Genomic DNA, 22,244 nt, shown 5'->3' on the forward strand with positions numbered 1-22,244 from the left:
TAAGCTGGGGGTAAGGGTAAGGGGTGGTGTCTCCTTTTGTGCTTTCATGGATATATAAAAGACCACTGCATAGGCAATTTCATCTGCTAAAGAGCACACAGTAGATATTCAATTAATTACACTGAAGTTGAATCAGTCTTCTCTTTCCTGTCCTTAGTTCTTCTAAGGAGAACAAAACCCCATTTCCTATCTTCTAGTTCTTACCAATATTGCAGCCACAAATTATATGCTTTTAGTTGATTCTACTTTAAGTACAGAGGAGAAAAACCATATTGTAACCTAATGAAGTGAAAAAAAATCTGCAATCAGATGAGATCAGCCTGATTGTTAATATGCATTTGTGAGATGTTGAATGTTCTTTTAATTAGTCAATATGCTTTTATTTGTTTTTATTGTTCATTTTTGCAGGAGTATTATTCACGAAATACAACTCATCATGTCCTTAGGATGGACAGAAAAGCAAGTGGTGTTATATTAGGTGGCTAGGTGCTGCACAATTATCACAAAGAAGAAAACGAAGTATTATACTATTTTGGGGTGCCATTAGTGTGAAGCTCAATTTCTGAGGTTTGGTGAGGGGAATGAGACTGCGGCAGGAGGAAGGTGGAGAGGTGAATGGGAAGGCAAGAGGGAGGAATGGCAAATGAGTTCACTGTAAAATCTATTCAACATTCAAAAAAAATGTTGACTTATAGATCAAAGGCATTAGAAAATATGTGAAGGCCCGAGTCTTAAATGAGTGACTCATCTGGTACAACTAGTAATAAGATGAATGCTAAGTTAACGTCTTATTAGAACAGAGTCATTGGAAACAGTGCCAAAGACGATTTTCTTTGGACATTTTAATGATGCAGAGCTGGGTGGAAATGGCGATTTGCCTCCTCTGAGGATCCTACAGACCTGAAACGCTCTGGGGTCAGAATCTTCCTGTTCTTCTACAAAAAGGTACAGCAAAAAGAAGTCCTATTTTCAGGTAGCTACCGTGTATTTGCTAGGAATGTGTTTCAGGTACAGAATCATTACCATTAAAAAAGAATTTACTAACCACTTGTATAGTTTGCTAAGTAAATATTATGTACTTAAAAATATATCCATAATGATCAGTAAAGTGGCTTCTTCATGCTAACCTTAATTTTATAATAGAAGGCAGGTGTTTATTATTCTGACAATTGTAGGGGAAGAAAAATTCTCTCCCTACCCTCAGAATTCTTTGTTGAGATCATTGTAATAAAAGGCAGATTAACAAGAGGAAAACAAACAGAAGTTTTTTACCATGTATACTTCATGTATACACAGGATACACTCAGGAAAAATGAGTATCTCTCCAAGGTGTCTTTAGAATTCAGGATTACATGCTATCTTAATAGGAAAAGGGTAGGGGAGGTATAGACCTTTTAGGTAGCATGGGTGAGTTTTAGAAAAGATGAATGGGCCAATAGAAGAATAGATGGGAGGTATGATAGTCTGTGACAAAGTCTGTCTGAGCATGGTGTCAACCTGAAGTTTCTTCTTCATGACAAGAGTTAGCGTTCTTTGGTTGAGGAAACTCTAGGGGAGGGCATGTATGACATCTGGGTTCCCTTTAGAGAATATGTCTTCAGGCAGATAAAGGAAGTTCAGAGAAAGTCCTGCATTTGCTTTTTAAGTGCCTACAGCTCAGCTCAAAATATCAATATATCAAAGCAGCATGTGGTGGCATGTTCTATTACCCTCCACAATCATAAATAAAAGAAAGATATTTCATGAAAGAAGAAATGAAAAAATAATAGCAAACCCTCATTTGATATTAACACTTCAAAACAGAAGTTTTGACTAATAGTAAATTTTTTAGACTTATTAACTAAGTCAAGCTTTAAACAATGGATCATTTTATCTGAAATCACTCTATTCATTGTAGGAGGTCTGTGATAGCCGCACCAAGTAACTTCTTAGAAAATAGCTCTGGAGCTCATCTGCCTGGAAGAAGCCCATGAATCCTTCATATCCTTAAACTAGGATGGAAAGAGTACATTACCAGAATCCACAAAGGCTGAAGTTTCCAGGTCTCATTGGTATTTAACATGATGCCCTGTCCTTAAACAAATGCGAAGCTATCAGAAAAGGAGATAGAGATTCAACTCATATCTTCTTACTGTTTTCACTGAACTTTGCTGTTTACCAGAAAAAAAAAAAAAAAAAAGCAGCTTTGGGCATGATGTTCCATGAAAAAGAGTAGTCAGCAATTTGTTACCGGCTTAGGTTGGACAAGGAGAATTTTATAGAGATCAAATAAAGAACAGAGAAGGAAATTTAATACCATTGAATGCCCTTGACCAAAATTTTGATAATGAGCTTGTTTCCTAATGTCATAATTTCTGAACTTAATGTTCTTCAGCAATATCTTGTGAACAATCTAGTAATAAAGTTTATGTGATAAATTATGTTGACAACATTATTACATAATGCAGGATTTAAGAAATTCTTTATGAGTCTTTGTTGAGTGCCTATCATATGCCTGGTAGAATAAAGAAAATTTAGCTCCTTTCTCAAGATGCTTTTTACTGGAATTACTCCTTTCAAAACTCTTGTTTTTATCACATAATTTTGGATCAATGTTGGATTAATATAGACTATTACCCCATTTTATTCAAATATGTATTGATATGGGTGTAATTTAACAAACATTTTTGTGCTCCTGGTTATGACTTGAATGAAGAGTATGTTCAGGAACTCTTTTAAGCATCAAAGGTACAACACTGAGTTGGCATTATCATGTGATCCCATTCCTATCTATAAATAACTAGAGCAAAATAGCACCTGGACCTTCTCTTCCATTTTTTTTTTTTAAAGATTTTATTTATTTATTTTGACAGACAGAGATCACAAGTAGGCAGAGAGGCAGGCAGAGAGAGAGGAAGGGAAGCAGGCTCCCTGCTGAGCAGAGAGCCAGATGCAGACCTGGATCCCAGGACCCTGGGATCATGACCTGAGCTGAAGGCAGAGGCTTTAACCCACTGAGCCACCCAGGCGCCCCACTCTTCCATTTTTTTGATGGAAAGTTTGGTTGTTATCTTTGCAATGAATTTTATATTGCCCTCAGTTAGGCTGTGTCACGTATATACTTAATTTTCTTGAGTTTGACAAGTGTGTAGAACATGTGATAAAACAAACCAACCATGTTGGACTTTTTCCTCCTAAGTTTCATCTCACACTTTTCTTTGAAATTCTAACCTCTCCTCTTTAAATCATTCTAATTTTATCATTCCTATAGAAAGAGTTTGTAAATACCTTCTATGCAGAAGTAGTACTATTGCCTGTAACATTATGTGGTCATAACATTAACGGATTTTATCTTATGCTTCTGATTCCAATTATCTTGTGTGCCTTTAAGACTTTTCTTCGTTTCTTAAAGGTATTAAAACATGAAATGACTTTGGCCTTTAAGACTAATGATTTCCTGTTTTTCTATAATAAAATTACCTGGAGATGTCAATTTAAGTTTGTTAATAAAAACTACTTTCTCAATTTTCTTCTAAAAGATAAAGTCAGAGCAGAGGGAGAAAATGAATGACCAAAGGGAAATTTCATACTTTGGAATGACTTCAACAGCCATTCCTTTTCCCCTGAGCTTGAGACTTGAGATACACCTAACTGTTCATGAACCTAATCTTTAAATACAAAGAAACACTGGCTGCTATGATTTGTTGTACTTCTTCACCTGGTTTTGGTTCATGCATAGTAGAAGGACAGAGGTCTTATTAGATATTTAATATAAACAAAAATCATAAATTTATTTCTATAATTTTAAGTATTCAATAAGATGTGCAAATACAAATTGTTCCTTAAAACATATTGCAAAGGCTAGGTTACTATTATTTCTATTCTGTAGGGGCTCATGTTCAATAAACACTAATTGCTAAAATGGGAAAACATTTATCTTGTCCTATATAGACAGCATTCTTCAATTATGGGTAATTAATGCCTTTTTTCAAGCATTTGACATCTACTTTTGATCATCCAACTTATCAAATCATTGTTCTGTTCATTTAATTTCTACATGGCCACAGTAGAGTCTGTAAAATGTATGCTCTTTCTTTAAATGTCTCTACATCGGGAGAAAATGGTGCTCCCAGATATCTTTGGAGATATCTCATAAGAAAAATCAAAACATAAGAATTCTGTAGAAATTTAACTTGGGAGCTAGAATTAGCAGGAGCCTGATTTAACAATATGTCTGGAGGCAGCTGTGAGGGGTGGTTACAGTACAGCTTGATTTGCATCTCAGCCCTCCACTTGCCAAGTTGTGAGAACGCAACCTCTGGGCACCTCACTTTACTCATTTGTAAAATGGGGTAATTATAGCCCCTACTTTATACAGTTGTGAGAATTGAGATAAAACACTTAAAGCATGTAGAATGTGTGGTACAGAGGAGGCATTAAATATTAGCTCTCATCTGGGGAAATCTGGAGTACTATTTGAGTTTAGACTAAAAAAACCCCTAAATTAACAAATTATTTCTTTTTGCAATGTCACTTCCTGGTTCTGTAGCGAAGTTAGAAATGATTTTTTTAAGTTGTGAGAAAATTCTCCAAATTAAACACTCATAAGTCAGAAAAGACTGGCTATAGACGTATCTGTAACATTTATATATGGTCAAACAGGGAAAGTCTTTTATCCTCTTCATGTAGAAGAAAAGCTGTATGTAATTAGTGTGTGTGCAGCATATCTTTCTTGGCATTCAAAAGCATTAAGAGAACACTCATTAATTTCCAAGAGAGTTTTGAAAAATGCTAGTTCCTAGAATTCAGGCTGCATTTTTAGGAAAAAAATGTCTCGACGCAGAGGCAAAGAATCAGAAATTAAGAGGACCTGAATACCCAGATTTAGGTATAAATTTTGGACAACATATTTAATCTCTCTGTGATCACTTTTAAAATGAGAATGATAAGGTTTTCTCCTTCAAATGAGCTATTGTGTGTCAGTGTGTTCTCTGAACCATAAATTAAAATTTCTGGATCCAAACTTTTATTTTATAAGCATATCTCCCTTGAGGATATAAAATTGTTTCACTGACCAGAAACATACTTGTATTGAAAACTTAACAAATGCTGCAAAAATGAATTATAAGCTAAACTGTACACATTGAATTTTGAATGAGAAATTTCAAAATAAGCATTTTGTGCTATTTACAGAAGTCAAATAGCACGTACTACTTTTGGTCTCATTTAAAACATTTTCTAGAGAGTGAATTGATTTATAAACATGCTGTAATATCCCTATGCATAAGTTTCTGTATATGTAAAAATGTGTGATTTCATGTTTATAACTCATTTATTTTATTTTATTTTTTTTTAAAGATTTTATTTATTTATTTGAGAGAGACAGTGAGAGAGAGAATGAGCGAGGAGAAGGTCAGAGAGCGAAGCAGACTCCCCATGGAGCTGGGAGCCTGATGCGGGACTCGATCCCGGGACTCCAGGATCACGCCCTGAGCCGAAGGCAGTCGTCCAACCAACTGAGCCACCCAGGCGTCCCTTTATAACTCATTTAAAATGTTGATTTTTTTTTCCCCCCCAGATGACATTTAAGAGTTACAGATAAGTAATACTGCATGACTGAAGCAGTGGTTAGCTAGAATTAATAGTGGAACAGTGGCATCTTTTCTGCACACATTTCTCTTTTAATATCTGTCTTTGCCACTCACAGCCATTCGGAGTTAAGCATTCCCTTCTTGCATTACTTTTGGAGAATCACTTGGTTTTAAATACTGACCTATTTCACAGTTCTAATAGGTAAGTTGTGTTACAATGTTCAGCAAATTTTGTATTTTATGGTAGGAACAGAAACACTAAACATAGCCAAATATACACGTTGGTTTGCAATGTTGCAGTGACTAGATTTAAGTGAACACTGCAATACAGACTAATCTTTCAATCAATAGAGAGTAATTCAGAGCTGCACCTTCAGAATGTAAACAGGAGAAATTCAGTCTTTGAAAAGGCAAAGGATAACTCTAAGTACTGAGTTCAAAGCATTTAATGACTTCATTATGCATCTCAGTAGGCATTTAGTATTAATGTAAAAAAAAATCCAGACTTTTTTTTTTAATTAAAAGATGGTAACATAACATTTGGCTGTTCAAGCACTTCTTGTTTTAATGTGCTTGTATTCAGGTATTCCTGGTCCCAGAAATGCTGGCAACTGAGAGATATAGAGGGGTTTTTAAAACTCAGGTTTCCTTAATTGCAGAGTTTGTTCCTTATAGCTTAGTGGGGCTTGATTCAGCCTAAACGGGAATTTGAAAGTGATTTAGCAGACAAAAATGAAACACATTTGAAAAGGCCATGGCCTGCGTCTCCCCTCCCCCAAATCAAAACAGCCCCAAACAATATCCTTTACTACTGGTCAGAACAAGTATCTGCTTTTGGGGCGCCTGGGTGGCTCAGTGGGTTAAATCTCTCTGCCTTTGGCTTAAGTCCTGATCTTAGAATCCTGATCTCAGGGTCCTCGAATGGAGCCCCGCATTGGGCTCTCTCCCTACCTGGGAGCCTGCTTCCCCCCACTCTCTCTGCCTACTGGTGATCTCTGTCTGTCAAATAAATAAAATCTGGAAAAAAAAAAAGTAACGAGTATCTGCTTTTATAGGGCTATCTCAACTCATTCTGTCGAATTCAGGTAAGACTTTATTACGTTTCTTCTGCTTCTAACCATATCAGCACAATCACAGAGGGTATTTAGGGTCCAAGGGGGTGTTGAGCTGTTGTTGTTTGGGGTAATTTTAAACTTGGACCTAATGCAACATTGAGAGATTTTCTTTCACACTAGTCCAAAGAAACACATTTTGTCTATCTACATTCCATTGCACATTCAATTGGCTAGGATAGTTTTTAATTTCCATTCACAAACTATTGAAATAGCAGGTCGGATTTGCATTTCAACATCGATGGCCACCATTAATTCCCCTTCTCACCTGCAACAAGAACTGTTGGGTATTAAAAAAAATTATTGTAAAATATACCAATGGCCATGGGTATGTAAAAATACAGTCATTTACACGTTCATGAATATCATAACACAAGTAGGATCTTTTCAAATGCAGTTCATTTTTATTATCACACCATTTTCAATATTGTGTGCACCTACTTTGTACCTAGCACACAGCTCCCCATTAGCAATTTAAAGTAAAAAAGGTAGTCCCTCGTTTCAGTGGGGGAGACCACAGAAAAAGCAACAATGTATTATAATTTTGAGAGAGGATACACATGGGATAGGAAGGGTACATTCCTATTCAGCAATAGAACTGTGACACGCTGAGGGAGGGAATGAAGACAATCGTTTAAAGAAACTTATAGGTAATGCACCGAATTGACAACTAGATGTCTATCAAACTGTGCGAGACTACAGCTCTTTATGCTTAAACAAGCTCCTGAAATAGGATTACAGATTGTAAATTTGTGAGATTTCCTAAATTAGATGTCTAACCATAAAAGTTTAGTTCCCCAACAATCTAAGTTAAAAAAATAAAAAATTCTCTCTAGGATTCTCCATTATCAGTTTGTTGTTGTTTAATTCCTGGGCGAGAAGCACATTCTCGCTTCGTAGTACATTCTAGCTTAGAGCTAGAATGCTTTGCCGGGTAATGCTAGGGAAGCAACTTCCAGTAAATTGCCTCCAATCAAACCTAACACGGCTTCTATAGAACTATGCTCAGACCATGCAGGTCTTTTTCCTTTTTTTAAACTGGAATTGCAGATGGCTCTTTTTCTTTTCTAACCCCAAGACGTGGTCTTCATTTGTCACTGCACTCATTTTGCCACCAAGATGTGTCTTTTCAGTCACATCTGTGGAGTCTATAGCCTGGACAATTAAACGAAAAGACATCTCCGCCGGCGATAAGCTCCACCTGTTGAGGTCAATTAAGTTTACAGGGCTAGGCTCCTTCTTCCGTCCAGGTAGGGATGGGCTGCAAGCACGCCCTCTCTAAAGAGCCTACCCCGGAGGAACTTAAGCAATTAATAGCAAACAGCTGCCAACAGCTGCCTGGCTAGCTTACCCCTGCCCGTCGAAGGGCGAGGGGACCGCATGGCAGCCACAACTGAAAGGCACAAAAGGCAGCACCTATCTTGAAGACACTCTGGCCTCGCGAAGACCGCGCAGCTTCCGGCGCAGGACCCTCCGCCTAGGGGGCGCGGGCGACGCGGGCCGGGGGCGAGCCCAGGTGCGGCGAGGGGGAGGAGAGCTCCGCCACGCGCCAAGGAAGAAAGCCTGACTCATGTCGTGTCCTGGCGGTGGCGGCAGCTGCGGCGGGCTCCTGGGAACTGAAACTCGTGATGCTGTTGCTGCGGAGAAAAGCCTCATTACCCATTCCGCAGGCGGGGGGGACACCATCCAGGGCGGGGACACCACCCAGGGCGCGTACACCCGAGACCCGGGGCTCCGGCAGCCTCTGCGGGCCCCTCCCCGAAGCTCCCCCTCCCCTGCCGCGTGCCCGCGCGCGCGCGCCGGCCGCGTGTGAGAACAGAGCGGACACACCTAACCTGCGCGCGCCCCGCACCCTGCCCCACCCCCACTCGGGCCAAAAACTCAGACCCGGATTCGCTCCCCCGGCCGAAATTCCCCACCCCCACCATCCCCCGGCGTCGGCGCCTCCGCGAGCCTTCGGCCATTTCCGTCGGGACACCCAGCGCTCGGCAAGGCCCGAAGCCCGGCCGCCTCCTTCTCCGCCGGACCCGGCTTTATGTCTGCGGCGCCGGGGCGCATGCGCAGACGCCATCTTCCCTCCTTCTCCTTTGCTTGCCCCCTCCCCCCCCCGCCACCGCCACCGCCTCCTCTCGCCGGCAGTCGCCCCTCCTCCTCCTGCGCTCGGGCGCTGGTCCCTCCTCTCCCGATGCCGCGAGAGACCGGGGGATACGGTGGAGCTGGAGAAGAGCACTAGTAACAACCATCACAGCCCCCTCCCCGCCCGCCGCCCTCCCTCGGCACCCACCCACTCACCCGCCCCGTTTGCCGACACCGACCAACCCCACCTCTCGTTCCTTTGAACGGCGTCGGCTGCAGTCGCTTGCACCAGCCCGTCTGGCCACCAACGCCGCCGAGAAGGAGCTGCCGCTGCCTGCGGCCCCCGCCCGCCCCGGCCGCGGGAGCACAGGGTGAGGACGAGCCGGCTGCGGAGGAAGAGGACAGGAGCGGCTCGCACCCCTCTGCGCTAGCGCACATCCCGCCGCCCTCCGGGGAGGCTCGGGCGCCGGCCCCTTCCTCCCCGAGGACGTGTGCCGAGCCGAGGCGCCTGCCCTGAGGGAGGAAAATGCTCGGGCTCCATGGCTGCCAGTGATGGAGCGGTCCCTGGGCTCCCGCTGCCACTGCCGCCGCCGCGCCCCGGCTGTGCTCCGCGAGGACCCGGCGTCTCTGCGCGCCCGCCCGCGCCTCGTTGCTGGGCTCACCGTACCGGGCGCCCCGCCGCCGCCGCCCCGCTCCGAGCCTCGCCGCCCCGGCCCCAGCCGCGGCCAGCGTTTGCTCACGGAACAGCCGCCGCGAGCCCAGGGGGTTTGAAAGGGTCCGAGGGGCGTGGGGGGAGGGCTAAGCGGGGACAGCGGGGCCGGGAGGGGAGGTTTGAGCGACACTGAGCTCGGGGCTTGCCGGCGGCGGCGGCGCTGGGGGTGGCGAGGGGAAGGCGACACTCGCTCCGCGCTGCCTTCGTGCAGAGCGACCGGGAGGGCTTTGCAGCGGCCGCCGCCGCCGCGGCGGGAGGAGGGGTTGAGGTGGCTTCTGAGTTGTCCGGAGAAGGTGGGCATTTCTCGGTTTTCCCACCCCCTCCCCTTGTCTCTCCCTAGCCTTGTCTCCCCCTCCCTCCTGCCCCGCACCCCACGTGAAGCGGAATATAAAGGGGGGTGTGAGACTAGAGGGGAAAGTGAATGGCGAAGGACTGAAGGGGTCCCCCCTTCGGGTCCCTGGCTGCCCTGTTCACCCTCGTTCATCCTCCCTTCCCGAAGCTCGCCCTCGAAGGCAGGAGCGGCCGGCGCCTTCGGCTGAGGAGGAGGAGAAGGAGGAACCGCGCCGGGCGGAGCGTCAGGTCCCGTTTTCCTCCCCGGCGTCTTGAATACAAAGATTACGGTGCAGAAGGAAATTGCGCTCGCCTCCTCCGCCCCCCGGTACCCGACACAATGCACCAGCCGCCTGAGTCCACCGCCGCCGCGGCCGCTGCAGACATTAGTGCTAGGAAGATGGCGCACCCGGCAATGTTCCCTAGAAGGGGCAGCGGTAGTGGCAGCGCCTCTGCTCTCAATGCAGCAGGTACCGGCGTTGGTAGTAGTGCCACATCTTCCGAGGATTTTCCGCCTCCGTCGCTGCTCCAGCCGCCACCTCCTGCAGCATCTTCTACGTCGGGACCACAGCCTCCGCCTCCACAAAGCCTGAACCTCCTTTCGCAGGCTCAGCTGCAGGCACAGCCTCTTGCTCCAGGCGGAACTCAGATGAAAAAGAAAAGTGGCTTCCAGATAACGAGCGTTACCCCGGCTCAGATCTCCGCCAGCATCAGCTCTAACAACAGTATAGCAGAGGACACTGAGAGCTATGATGATCTGGACGAATCTCACACGGAAGATCTGTCTTCTTCCGAGATCCTTGATGTGTCACTTTCCAGGGCTACTGACTTGGGGGAGCCTGAACGCAGCTCCTCAGAAGAGACTCTGAATAACTTCCAGGAAGCTGAGACACCTGGGGCAGTTTCTCCCAACCAGCCCCACCTTCCGCAGCCTCATTTGCCTCACCTTCCCCAACAGAATGTTGTGATCAATGGGAATGCTCATCCACACCACCTCCATCACCACCATCACATTCATCACGGGCACCACCTACACCATGGGCACCACCATCCATCCCATGCTGGTGTGGCCAGTACATCCATTCCCGGAGGGCCACCCTCGAGTCCAGTATCCAGAAAACTCTCGGCCACGGGAAGCTCTGACAGTGTTATGCCAGCTGTACCAACTTCTGCTGTCTCATCGGGTGGCTCACCTGCATCTGTAATGACTAATATCCGTGCTCCAAGTATTACCGGCAGTATAGGTACAAGTTCTGTTTCTGGCACGAATACAATGAATACTGTTAACATTACTGCTGTGGGTAGTTTTAATCCTAGTGTGACGAGCAGCATGCTTAGTAATGCTAGTGTAAATGCAAGCAATATTCCTAGTGCTGCTAGTGTGAGCGTGGGGCCTGGAGTTAGCAGCGGTGTTAATGTGAATATCTTGAGTGGCATGGGCAATGGTACTATTTCTTCCTCCGCTGTTGTCAGCAGTGCCCCTAACGCAGCTGCAGGGATGACTGTGGGATCTGTTTCAAGTCAGCAGCAACAGCCAACAGTTAACACGTCCAGGTTTAGAGTTGTGAAGTTAGATTCTAGTTCCGAACCCTTTAAAAAAGGTAGATGGACTTGCACCGAGTTCTATGAGAAAGACAATGCTGCACCTGCTGCAGAAGGTGTGGCGATGAATAAAGTGGTGGAAACAGTAAAGCAAAACCCAGCAGAAGTGACTTCTGAGAGGGAGAGCACTAGTGGGAGCTCAGTGAGCAGTAGTGTCAGCACACTGAGTCACTACACAGAGAGTGTGGGAAGTGGAGAGATGGGAGCCCCGACTGTGGTGGTGCAGCCGCAGCCGCAGCCGCCAACTCTTCAAGGTATGGCTCTTCAGCAGGTGGATTTCAGCAGCTCTGGTCCTCCGAGTATCTCTCAGTCGCAGATCACTCAAGTACAATTACAGCCTCAAGAACTGAGCTATCCTCAAAAGCAAGGTCTTCAGCCAGTACCTCTGCAAGCCACGCTCAGTGCTGCCACTGGTATCCAGCCACCACCTGTTAGCGTGGTTGGTGTAACTTCAGCTTTAGGTCAGCAGCCTTCCATTTCCAGTTTGGCTCAACCCCAACTGCCATATCCTCAGACGGCTCCTCCAGTGCAGGCTCCCCTTCCAGGGGCCCCACCCCAACAGTTACAGTATGGACAGCAGCAACCGGCTGTTTCTACGCAGATGGTCCCAAGCCATGGCAAAGCAGTGACTCAGAATCCTGCTTCAGAATATGTACAGCAGCCACCGATTCTCCAAACAGCGGTGTCCTCGGGACAGCCCAGCGCTGCAGGAGTGGGAGCAGGAACAGCAGCCATGCCTACGGCCCAGCCACAGAGTATCCAGCTGCCAGTGCAGCCCGCAGCAATCCAAGCACAACCTGCAGGGGCATCTGTCCAGCCTGTTGGCCAGGCTCAGGCGGCTGTATCTGTTGTACCTCCTGGCAGTCAGATTGCAAATATTGGTCAACAAGCGAGCATACCTACTGCAGTGCAGGGACCCTCTACCCAAGTCACACCTTCAGTTATTCCGCAAGGTGCTCCTCCATCTTCACAGATAGTCCCACCTGCTCCAACTGCGATTATTCATCAGGGAGTTCAAACTAGTGCTTCAAGCCTTCCTCAACAGTTGGTCCTTGCACCCCAAAGTACCTTGTTAACTGTGCCTCCCCAGCCTCAAGGAGTAGAATCAGTAGCTCAAGTTTCGCAGCCGTTGCCTGCAGTTAGCCCTTTGCCCTCTGCTAGTAGTATTTCTGTTACAAATCAGGTTAGTTCAACCGGTCCTTCTGGAATGCCTTCTGCCCCAACAAACTTGGTTCCACCACAGAATATAGCACAAACCCCTGCCACTCAAAATGGCAATTTGGTTCAAAGTGTTAGCCAACCTCCCTTGATAGCAACTAGTATAAATCTGCCTTTGGCACAACAGATCCCACTAAGTTCTACTCAGTTCTCCGCACAATCATTAGCTCAGGCAATTGGAAGCCAAATTGAAGATGCCAGGCGCCCAGCGGAACCCTCCTTAGTTGGCTTACCTCAGACTATCAGTGGTGACAGTGGGGGAATGTCAGCAGTCTCAGATGGGAGTAGCAGCAGCCTAGCAGCCTCTGCTTCTCTTTTCCCGTTGAAGGTGCTACCGCTGACGACACCCCTGGTGGATGGCGAGGATGAGAGGTAAGATCATGCCGTGTTTCTGCAGACATTCAACAGATTCCAAGTTAATCTGTTTAGTAGCTATGTATCTGCACAACATTTGTCAAAAGCATTACCTATTTTTTCATTTTTGTATGTGAAAATGCGTTTTCGTGGTAAGTTTTCTAGAGTAAGAGTGGTGGATTGGTTTCAGAGTGGATAGTAAGCGGTGGGTGCAAGTAATATGTAACAGACTAGTTACTGAGCAGAAAGTATAGGTCTGGGGGCACCAAGTGTTTTTGTGACTTATGAAATGCTTTTTAAAGGGATTTATTATGAACGGAAAATTTTTGCTAACCCATATAATAGTAAATCTAGTCATTTGAATTTCTAAAATCCTTATGATGATCTCTTGAAGCGGGGGTTGTGGTTCCCACGGTGGTCTCTCCTTTACTAGATTGGACAATCCTTTTCACTTCTACTGTGTTTGATCTTAGTCTGTGAAAGATAATGTTACCTGTTTTTCCTAGTCAGACATTATAGGAAAAAGATGACCTAGTCTGGGTTATATAGGTTGCCCTTATACTGTAATTGGCCAACTTTTGTGCACTTATTTAATGGTCATTTTAACTGACCAGAACAGGAATGGGAATCTTAAAAAGTATTTTGTGGGGGAGGAGGGTATACACTGTCAAAATTACCAGGTTTATCTTTGAAAGAAGTATCCTGTACGTTTTTCCTTTTGTTTGGTAGATCAAGGTGGTAGCCATTTTAAAAAGTAAGGAAAGTCTTAGAGGGTTGAATTTACAGAGGCTTGAAAATAAGACTTTGTTCTCCAGATAATGTATTCCACCTGTTCCCCTCTTTTGCCAAAAAAATGCCTAAAGCCAAAAATACAGTATTAATCCAGTGTTTTTGTAATTGAACTGGAAATAATGCTCCAAACATGCCATTGAATCAAATTGTGTCTTTTAAGCTGACTGCCTAGAAAAGTTGTGAAATCTCTAATGAGTCTACATTGCTTTAAAGTTGATTTTTAAAGGAATGTTCTTTTCACAGATTTGCTGGTCTGTGACTAACCTTGATCAAAAGAGTATCATAGGAGTTAATGACAAAGGCTGTTCATTTTAACCATCGAACTTTGAATAAACTCTAAAGACACTTAATTATTTCAGTGTTAGTTGTAGATTTTTGTGATTGAACTTTCATCAGACCCAATTGGAAATTTTTTCACTTAGGAGAAACCGAGGGTATTTCAAAAGAATTGCAGTCTTAGAAAGATATTGCAGTGAGGTTTTCATGAGATATATATATATATATATATTTTAGTTCCTTAAAAGATGTAAGGTAAAGGCATCGTTAATTGAAATAATTTAAAATCTTGTCTCTCAAGGTTTTTGTTTTTTTAAAATTTTTCCAGGAGTCATGTAATTAAAACCTTGTTATCTAACCAAATGTGTTCTGTATCATGTATACGAAACTGAACTTAAGAGTTAGACCTCTTCTAAGAGGTAGTTTCCTTAGTAGTCCTACTATAATTAATGATAAACTTTGTTTCATATGCTAATTGCTAATAGTCACTATAATTTTAAAGAATTATTTGTCCCAAATATTAATGTTTTCTAAATCTAAGGGGCATGATTGAGTGAAACTCCTGAAAATCAGGTCTATTATGTAGGTGCTAAATTCAGAGAAATAAAAGATAGATGAAATACACAAATGAAAACCACACATTTTGAATTGAAACCTGCCATGATTTTTGTTAATTACCATTTGTGCTCTCCTGGCATGACTTTCTCCTTTTTTATTCCCCTGGTGGTAGGGCGTGATAGAGCTTTCCACAACTTGCTCTTCCAGACAATTAAAGTCAGATGTTGCTACTTAGAACTAGGTTTTTAATTGTAGGGATAGAGGCCAGTTTAAGACATTTAGTACAAAATTAATTTTTCCATATAATAAGTGAGATGAAGATTAATTAGGGGCAAACTGTGTAGAAAGGTTTGGAAATAAAGGGACAAAAAGCGATACTGAAGTATGATTAAGTATTGGTGTAAAGTAACCTGAGTTGACTCTGCCTGTTTTGAATTTACTACATATTTGAAACTTTTTGTTAGTTAACATCAAAGTTAAGTCATCAAAGCCAGAAAATTTTTGTTTTGTAGGTGTTCTTTAAATGTTGAAAAATCAAAATTTGTCACCCCTAAAGTACCTATAAAGGCCAATAAGGATAAACATGTATATATTATTTTCTTTATGGTGTTTTACTGCAAATTATCCTTTTATCCCTAAAGAAAAAAAAATGTTTTTAAATTTGCCTTTGGAAGGGAATTTGAGACTATCTACTAGAGAAAAAAGTGATAATGATTAAAAAAAATTCTTCTTACCTTTTCTTCCTATGACAGCTTCCATGTCACATGCATCTTCTGGGGTTTGGTCACCAATTTCTCTCTCATGGGAGGAAGGGGGTTACATTATAATTTCAATATTATGACTTAGAAACCATGTTAACAATGAAGCATTTTGGTGGTAAGGTAAATGAAAGATTATTCTGTAGTCTGTTTCTAAAATAATACTCTTAACACTTTAAAATTTAAAATGTTCATTAGGCATGTGAAAAATGCTTTTAGTTGATCATTGGGCAAGACTATAAAAATTAGAAACATGGGTCAGGCGTTAAGGTTATCTTGTTTTTTAAAATTCATTCTCATTAAAAAGGTCTTACTATCTCATTTTCGCTTTTAACATGAACTTACTTTATAACACAGGGAAGATACCGGTATTTCACACTGATCTATAATGTTTTGTGCTTTCCAGTTCTTAGTACAGCCTCCCTTGTAAAATTGGTCATACTTCTATTCATTCTTCAAGACTTATCTCAGATGTTCCTTCTGGAACATTTTTTGGTGTTCCTCTATTTAATGCGCTGCACACATTCAGTTATTATGTTTACCTGTCTTCCTCATAAGACTCTGAGCTCCTCAAGGGCAAGAACTAAATATTTTTTTTTTTTTTAAGATTTTATTTATTTAGTTGACAGAGACACAGTGAGAGAGGGAGCACGAGCAAGGAGAGTGGGAGAGGGAGATGCAGGCTTCCCCGTTGAGCCAGGAGCCCCTTGTGGGGCTTGATCCCAGGATTCAGGGATCGTGACCTGAGCAGAAGGCAGACGCTTAAAGACTGAGCCACCCAGGCACCGCAAGAACTAAATAATATTTGAGTGAATTAATGAGCAGACCTTTCTCTGCTTTTTCCGTCACTATTTAAAATTTATATATTTTTATATATGTATATATATATATATATATTATCTCATCATAAGCACAACTGTTAGAGATGCAGGATCATATAATTTGTGTAATAAACTGAAAAGAAAAGAAGAAAAAGACTTGCTTTTTTGCACCTCTTTAACCTCATCGTTGAGGTGAATTGATAGCTTTTTTCTAAATACAATACCTGTTACGTAGTAGGCTCTCAAATTTTTATTAAAGAGGAATGAAAGTCTTATCTATAAAATAGGAGTAATACTCATTTTGCCTTCTTCTGAGGATAGTACCATTAGATAAAATATTTTAACTATAAAATTCTAAATTATAGGCTTTAATTTTTACTTAGGTTATACCTGCAGAGTTTAAAGGGTAAAGTAATTTACATGGTTATTGAAGCAAACAAAAGCTTCCTACCTCCCCCTTTCCATTTTTCCTTACCCAAAAGCAGTCACTTTAACCTCTTTTAGATGATTGTCCTCTTTACCTCCTAGTTTGTAAACAACATGCTTATATTGCTGCTGGATATGCAACATGGCTAGATGGTTAGGAGCATGGGCTCTGGGTTTATACTGTTTAGGTTTGAATCTTCCTCTGTCAGCTGTTAGTTTTATGTAATATTGGGCTACTTAACCTCTCTATGCCTCCTCATTTGGCTCATTTAAGAATGGGGATAGTAGTACCTACCTCATGGGGATGTTATAGAATATGAATTTGGAAAGCCTCTAGAACTGTGTCTAACTCACATGCTCTGTATAGTCTGTGTTAAATAAAATACTCTGTGTTTGTTTCGGTTTTATTAACTTCCTGGATGGAAAATGAAGATTTTTCGTTATCACCTACGCAGCTGATCCCTTTACTTCCTAGTACCCTTCTTAATAGCTATGATTCCATCACTTTTGATAATTCAATATTCTTGTAAAATACCACTTTTCCTGTCCTGTACAGTGTGCTGTACTTGCCTGCCTCCCTCTACTCCACCCCAGCTATCTAATGCATATAGTGTACTAGAATATATAGAATATATATTTCTATATACTACTTAGCCTATAGAAATGTTAGCCGCCCCCCCCCCCCAAAGTTTTCATCTGTTTCCTCCAAATTGCCTCTCTGCCAAATTTGTATGCCTTTCTTCCTATTTTTGCTTTGCCTTTTGTGATAGAGACTTTCCTCAGATGTCTGGTAATTCTTGGACATCTGCACATCTGCACGTTAGGAGAGGAAAGAGCTTATCTAGTCTCAGTGTGACTTGTTGATTGTTAGCTTTACCATAGGGTGATCTGGCTGGAGTTCAATGTCTCTGCTCCACCCCTGGGTTGGTTTTGCTGTAATTATCACTAATTCAGCTTTTCGTCAAATGTCTCTTGAAATGTTCAGGTATTATCACCAATTTTATCTTCCTGAGGCAGTCTCTCCTGTCCCTCTGGCCTCCATTCTGGACTGTCTTCTAGACTTAGTACACAACCAGTATTGTGGGATTCCTTTCACTTTCTCCCGTGGTTGGATTTCCATTTTGCAGTGATCCATGTCATGTTCATTCTTGGCTTACTTGATGTTTTAAAATTGTTTTAGGGGGCACCTGCCTGGCTCAGTCTGTAGAGCATACGACTCTTGATCCTCAGGGTTGTGAGTTTGAGCTGCATGTTGGGTGTAGAGATTACTTAAAAATAAAATCTTAAAAAAATGGTTTCCGTTTACCCTGAAATTCATTTGATTATTTGGTTAGGTTAAGAATACTACCTGTAAAATTGTATTATTTTGTAATTTTGCTCCATTGCTTTCTAGCTTCCATATTGCTTTTGAGAAGTCTGAAGTCACTCTAATTTCCAAATATTGTATGTGACCTGTGTGTTTGTTTCCTTTTTTCCTGCCTTATTTACCCTTTTCTCTGTTCCTCTCTCTCTCTTTAATTCTCTGAAAGCTTTTGAGATTGTATCTGTTTCCAGTGTTTGGAAATTTTATAGTCATGGATCCTTGTATAGGTGTCTTTTCATCCATTTGCTGAGTACTAGGTGTGCTCTTTTAGTCTGGAAACATCTTTTAATTCTGGAACTTTTTCTTGAACGAGGTCTTGATTATTTCTTTCTATTTTCTGTTTCGTTCTCAAACTCTTCTTATTGGGATAATGGACCTTCTTGATTTCTTTTCTAATTTTCTTGTATTTTCCATCTCATTTTCTTTTTGCTCTACTTCTATTAAGTTTTCATATGTTATATATTTAATTTTCCACAGCTTTTGTTTTTTGACTTTGCTCCTTTGAAATAGTATCTTGCTCTAATAACAATATTTTCTTTTAGCTGTCTGAATATATAAAGGTTATTATTATTATTATTTTTTAAAGATTTCTTCTCCTTGTGTGATCAGTGTCTCCCAGGTTTGTTTTCTTAGTTTGTATTTGCTTTGTTCTTTATCTTTCATGTTCTGTAGCCTTACCTTAGATGGTTGGTGGTTGTGTTGTGAATAGGGAAGTAAAATCATAATTAGAAATCCTCAGTGATACTTGTTAGCCTTTACTGTATAGTAATCAGGCTCAGATGTTTGGTTGGAGGACTTTTTTGATGTCAGTGTCTTCATGTATTTCCTTTGAGCATTTAGATTCCCTGTAGAAGGCTCTTTCTTGCTTGGAGGTGAAGGTTGTGGGGGATAGGAGGGAAGTTGGGTAAAAGGTCTTGGGAGAGTCTTAGCATCCCCATATATATTTCTTCGCTCAATCACCCTGTTTTAGTATGTTTTACTGCCTGCGGCTGTACCTGATTTTCTCAATCTTGAGATACGGTGTTTTGTATTCTCCAGACAATATATTTTCAGGTTTCTGTTGGGATTGGGGAAGGACAGTAAGGATCAGTGGAGCTGGTTACTTCTTAAAAAGACTTAAACAATTTTCCTTATTTTAGCTCCCTCTCTCCCCCATATCCCACTTCAGATGTATGTGGTACTGCCAATTGCTGAGTCTTTTGGGGATTTTACAGTTTAAATTGGGTTTGTTCTTGGCTTTCTCCACTGTTTGCTAAAGATTTGATTTTCTAGTGTTTGCTAAGTCATTTGTCACTCAACCATCTGCTTTCCAGCTTCCAAACTTTTGTTGCTATTGTCTTTTTACCCATTCTCTCAATTTTTGTGGGTTTATGTCTTTATAGCTTAAAAAATTCATTTTTGGGGTTATTTTAGTGGGTTTTTAGAAAAGGGGTATAAATTATGTGTTTACTATTATTATATACCCATCTTAACTGTACAACACTGCACTATTAAATGTAAAGAATGATGCTAATTTTAATAAAGTCATTGCTGCAAGGTTTGATCTGTAATAAGTACATAAAATTTAAGAGTGGAATTGCTTGGCTTATATTCAGTAGAAATAATAATAGTATATAACTCGGTATTTCAGTTCATAGAAGTGATTAGAAATGTTAGGATTAGATTCAGTTAATATTTATTATCACATTGAGCCAACTCAACAACCCTGTGAGTTAAGTTCATTCTGTCTTACTGGTGAATAAGCTGAAGCGTAGTTTGTAGAGAGGTGGAGTTGTCTCTGGTTACACACATAGCAGCACAACAGCTAATACTAAAAATTATTTTTCCAACTAAAAGTCTTTTGGTATTTCTACTAATGAAGCCAACAAGAAGGAAGCGTAATGCCCATAAACAAGAGTAGCTGAAAACCTGAAAAAAGGCAGGCTTCTTTGATTTGTGTATTTGTGCAAAAGTAGAATTACCATAGAACATACTGCTGTTTGCCTGTAAGCCCTCGGTGAGGAAAAAAGTGGTTAAAGGCATCACAACTGATGGACCTGGAGTGCAGTAGACATGCAAATGATAAGTGAATTTTTTTTTTTTTAAAGATTTTATTTATTTATTTGACAGAGAGAAATCACAAGTAGGCAGAGAGGCAGGCAGAGAGAGGAGGAAGCAGGCTCCCTGCTGAGCAGAGAGCCCGATGCGGGGCTTGATCCCAGGACCCTGGGATCATGACCTGAGCGGAAGGCAGAGGCTTTAACCCACTGAGCCACACAGGTGCCCCTGATAAGTGAATTAAGTTTAATATTGTTTTTTCTTTTCGAAGTTGTATGAAAATTATTTTTTCAGGAAAACTTTTAATTTTCTAATTTAAATACAGTCTTCGTAGCATTGGCTTCAGAATTGTGAGGCAACAGTTAGATTTTGGTTCTTGTTTAGGAAGTTGAATTTAAAATTATGAACTATGCAAAGCATGACCTCTTCTGCTGCAATATTAGAAGCATGCTGCAATGTTGGAACTCTGGTGGTTGGTTTTTGCTGTGTCACCGTGTTGAGCATGTCATGGTAGGAATATGCTTTAATGGCTCATTAAAAGAAATTACATGAATTGCATGTTTACATTATTTTAAAGAACTGTTTAATTTTAGATTCTAGGTTGACTTTGTTTTCTAGCTTCATGTATATTCTCATGTCCTTCCCCCCATTATTTCTTCCTCACCAGTTTGATGTGGAAATCTTACGTTTCAGCATTATTGAGCCTAGTTGACTTTTATTTTTCCTTCTTCTTGAAACACTTTTGCTCACAGAGCTCTCCTTTTTAGTTTCTTCCCACCTTTCTGGCTCCTTTTTTCAGTGTCTCTCAGATTCATCTATTCTGTCCGACTCCATGTTGGAGTTTCTCTGGATTTCTGAGGCCTTTTCCCACTTAACTGCCTTTTCCCCAAGTGATCATCTGCTCTGTAGCTTTAAATACAGTCTGTATGCTATCAGTTTTCTGAATGCGCATCACTAGCCCACACTTCTTTTAGCTTTAGGTGATACTGTTCTCTGCCTTCATAAAGCATCTCCACTTGCATTCTCATAGTTTCAACAGAGCACAAAGTTTCTCTTCATTACCTGACCTCTCAAATTTCTTTCTATTTTGTTATCTTCTTTTTAATAATTATTATTTCTTACTAGTTCTTCACTTCAGAAACTTAAGGGTAATTCCTGATAACCTCCCTTTTTTCTCACCGTGTACTTCCTGACCTTATCCTACAAAATATATTCTGAATTCATCGGCTGCCCCCACCATTGCCCCAAGTCTAGTCTAATGTATTTAACTCTTATTAAAGTACTACAGTAGCTTCCTCACTAGCCTCTTGCATACATTCTCTTGTTTCTCCAATATTATATCTTGCAGTCAGAATGATATTCTTAAAATAAAAATCTGTTCAGAACTCTTACTTGCCCAGCACTCTTTAAAGCCTTCCTATCTCTTTGAAAGTAATTACTTTTTGCCTTTGTTTACCTCTGGCGTCATGTAGTGCCACTTTCCCCTCTGCTTTCTGTGTTCCAACTGCCTTCTTTCAGTTCCTCAAGTTACCGTTCATTCTTAGTTCTTCCTCTAGGGTCAAGCACACGTTCTTCAGCCTAAGCATCCCCTGTGTCACCTGTCCTCTATTTCTCCTCAAAGTTTAACTGACACGTTTTTATAATTTTTTTTTTTTATTTCAATGTATTAGTTTCAGGTGTACAATATAGTGATTCAGCAATTCTATACACTACTTGGGGCTCATCACATGAGTACTAACGGTCACTTTTTGATAGGCCTTCTGTGACATAGCAGTCTAAACTCTGGTTCTTTGTTAATAATGTTCTTTTATAATGTTTATTACAGATTGTAGAGTGTGTGTGTGAGAGAGAGAGAGAGAGAGAGAGAGAGATTATCTGATGATTTTAAGCTTTATAGACAGGGATGCTTGATTTGCTACTACATATCCAAAGTGTATTTCAGTGCTTAACAAACAGATACGTAGTAAAAATCTGCTTAGTGAATAAATGAAGCCAAGTGGCTCAAGATAAGGACAACTTATCTTTTTAAAATCATTGTTATGGTATATTTGGAAGGTAAATAAGTTCTGTATAGATGACCATGTGATATCACTGTTTCCTCCTTTAATAGAGGTGAATCAGAATTAATTGATTATTTTTTGCTGTATTTCTGAGCCAAAAGAGCAATCTTAGTTGTTGCTTATAACAAGCATTTTGTTTTGTGTTTTTTCTGCTTGTTTTGTATTTACTTTTGTTTATG

At 41.4% G+C, this 22,244-nt stretch overlaps 2 protein-coding genes across 8 annotated transcripts in view; both read left to right on the forward strand.

The window, feature by feature from the left end:
• The first annotated feature begins 8,890 nt into the window (after window positions 1-8,890).
• On the forward strand, window positions 8,891-10,033 carry LOC122907109 (translation initiation factor IF-2-like). The gene is made up of 2 exons (XM_044249776.1): window positions 8,891-9,533; window positions 9,970-10,033. The coding sequence occupies exons 1-2, from the start codon at window positions 9,298-9,300 to the stop codon at window positions 10,007-10,009; spliced, it is 276 nt and encodes a 91-aa protein (XP_044105711.1). The 5' UTR covers window positions 8,891-9,297; the 3' UTR covers window positions 10,010-10,033.
• The window catches only part of TSC22D1 (TSC22 domain family member 1), a 143,719-nt gene continuing 131,048 nt past the window's right edge, over window positions 9,574-22,244 (forward strand). For 5 of the 7 annotated variants that reach the window (XR_006384683.1, XR_006384682.1, XM_044249771.1 and 2 more), the window contains exon 1: window positions 9,575-12,992. Coding sequence is in view for 5 of the 7 variants with exons in the window: in XM_044249771.1 (XP_044105706.1) it covers window positions 10,141-12,992 (2,852 nt within the window). In the remaining 2 variants the exon portion in view is untranslated. Of the gene's footprint in view, window positions 12,993-22,244 lie in introns of all 7 variants that reach the window. The other 2 variants (XM_044249770.1, XM_044249768.1) reach the window with 2 other exon arrangements.

Source organism: Neovison vison, chromosome 5 (assembly GCF_020171115.1).
Source record: "Neovison vison isolate M4711 chromosome 5, ASM_NN_V1, whole genome shotgun sequence".
Classification (NCBI taxonomy): Eukaryota; Metazoa; Chordata; class Mammalia; order Carnivora; family Mustelidae; genus Neogale; species Neogale vison.

Coding starts and splice junctions, on each gene's coding strand:
- LOC122907109 (XM_044249776.1), top strand. CDS start 9,298: ATGGCTGCCAGTGATGGAGCGGTCCCTGGGCTCCCGCTGCCACTGCCG. Junction 9,534..9,969: donor AGCCCAGGGGGTTTGAAAGG/GTCCGAGGGGCG, acceptor CCCTTCCCGAAG/CTCGCCCTCGAAGGCAGGAG.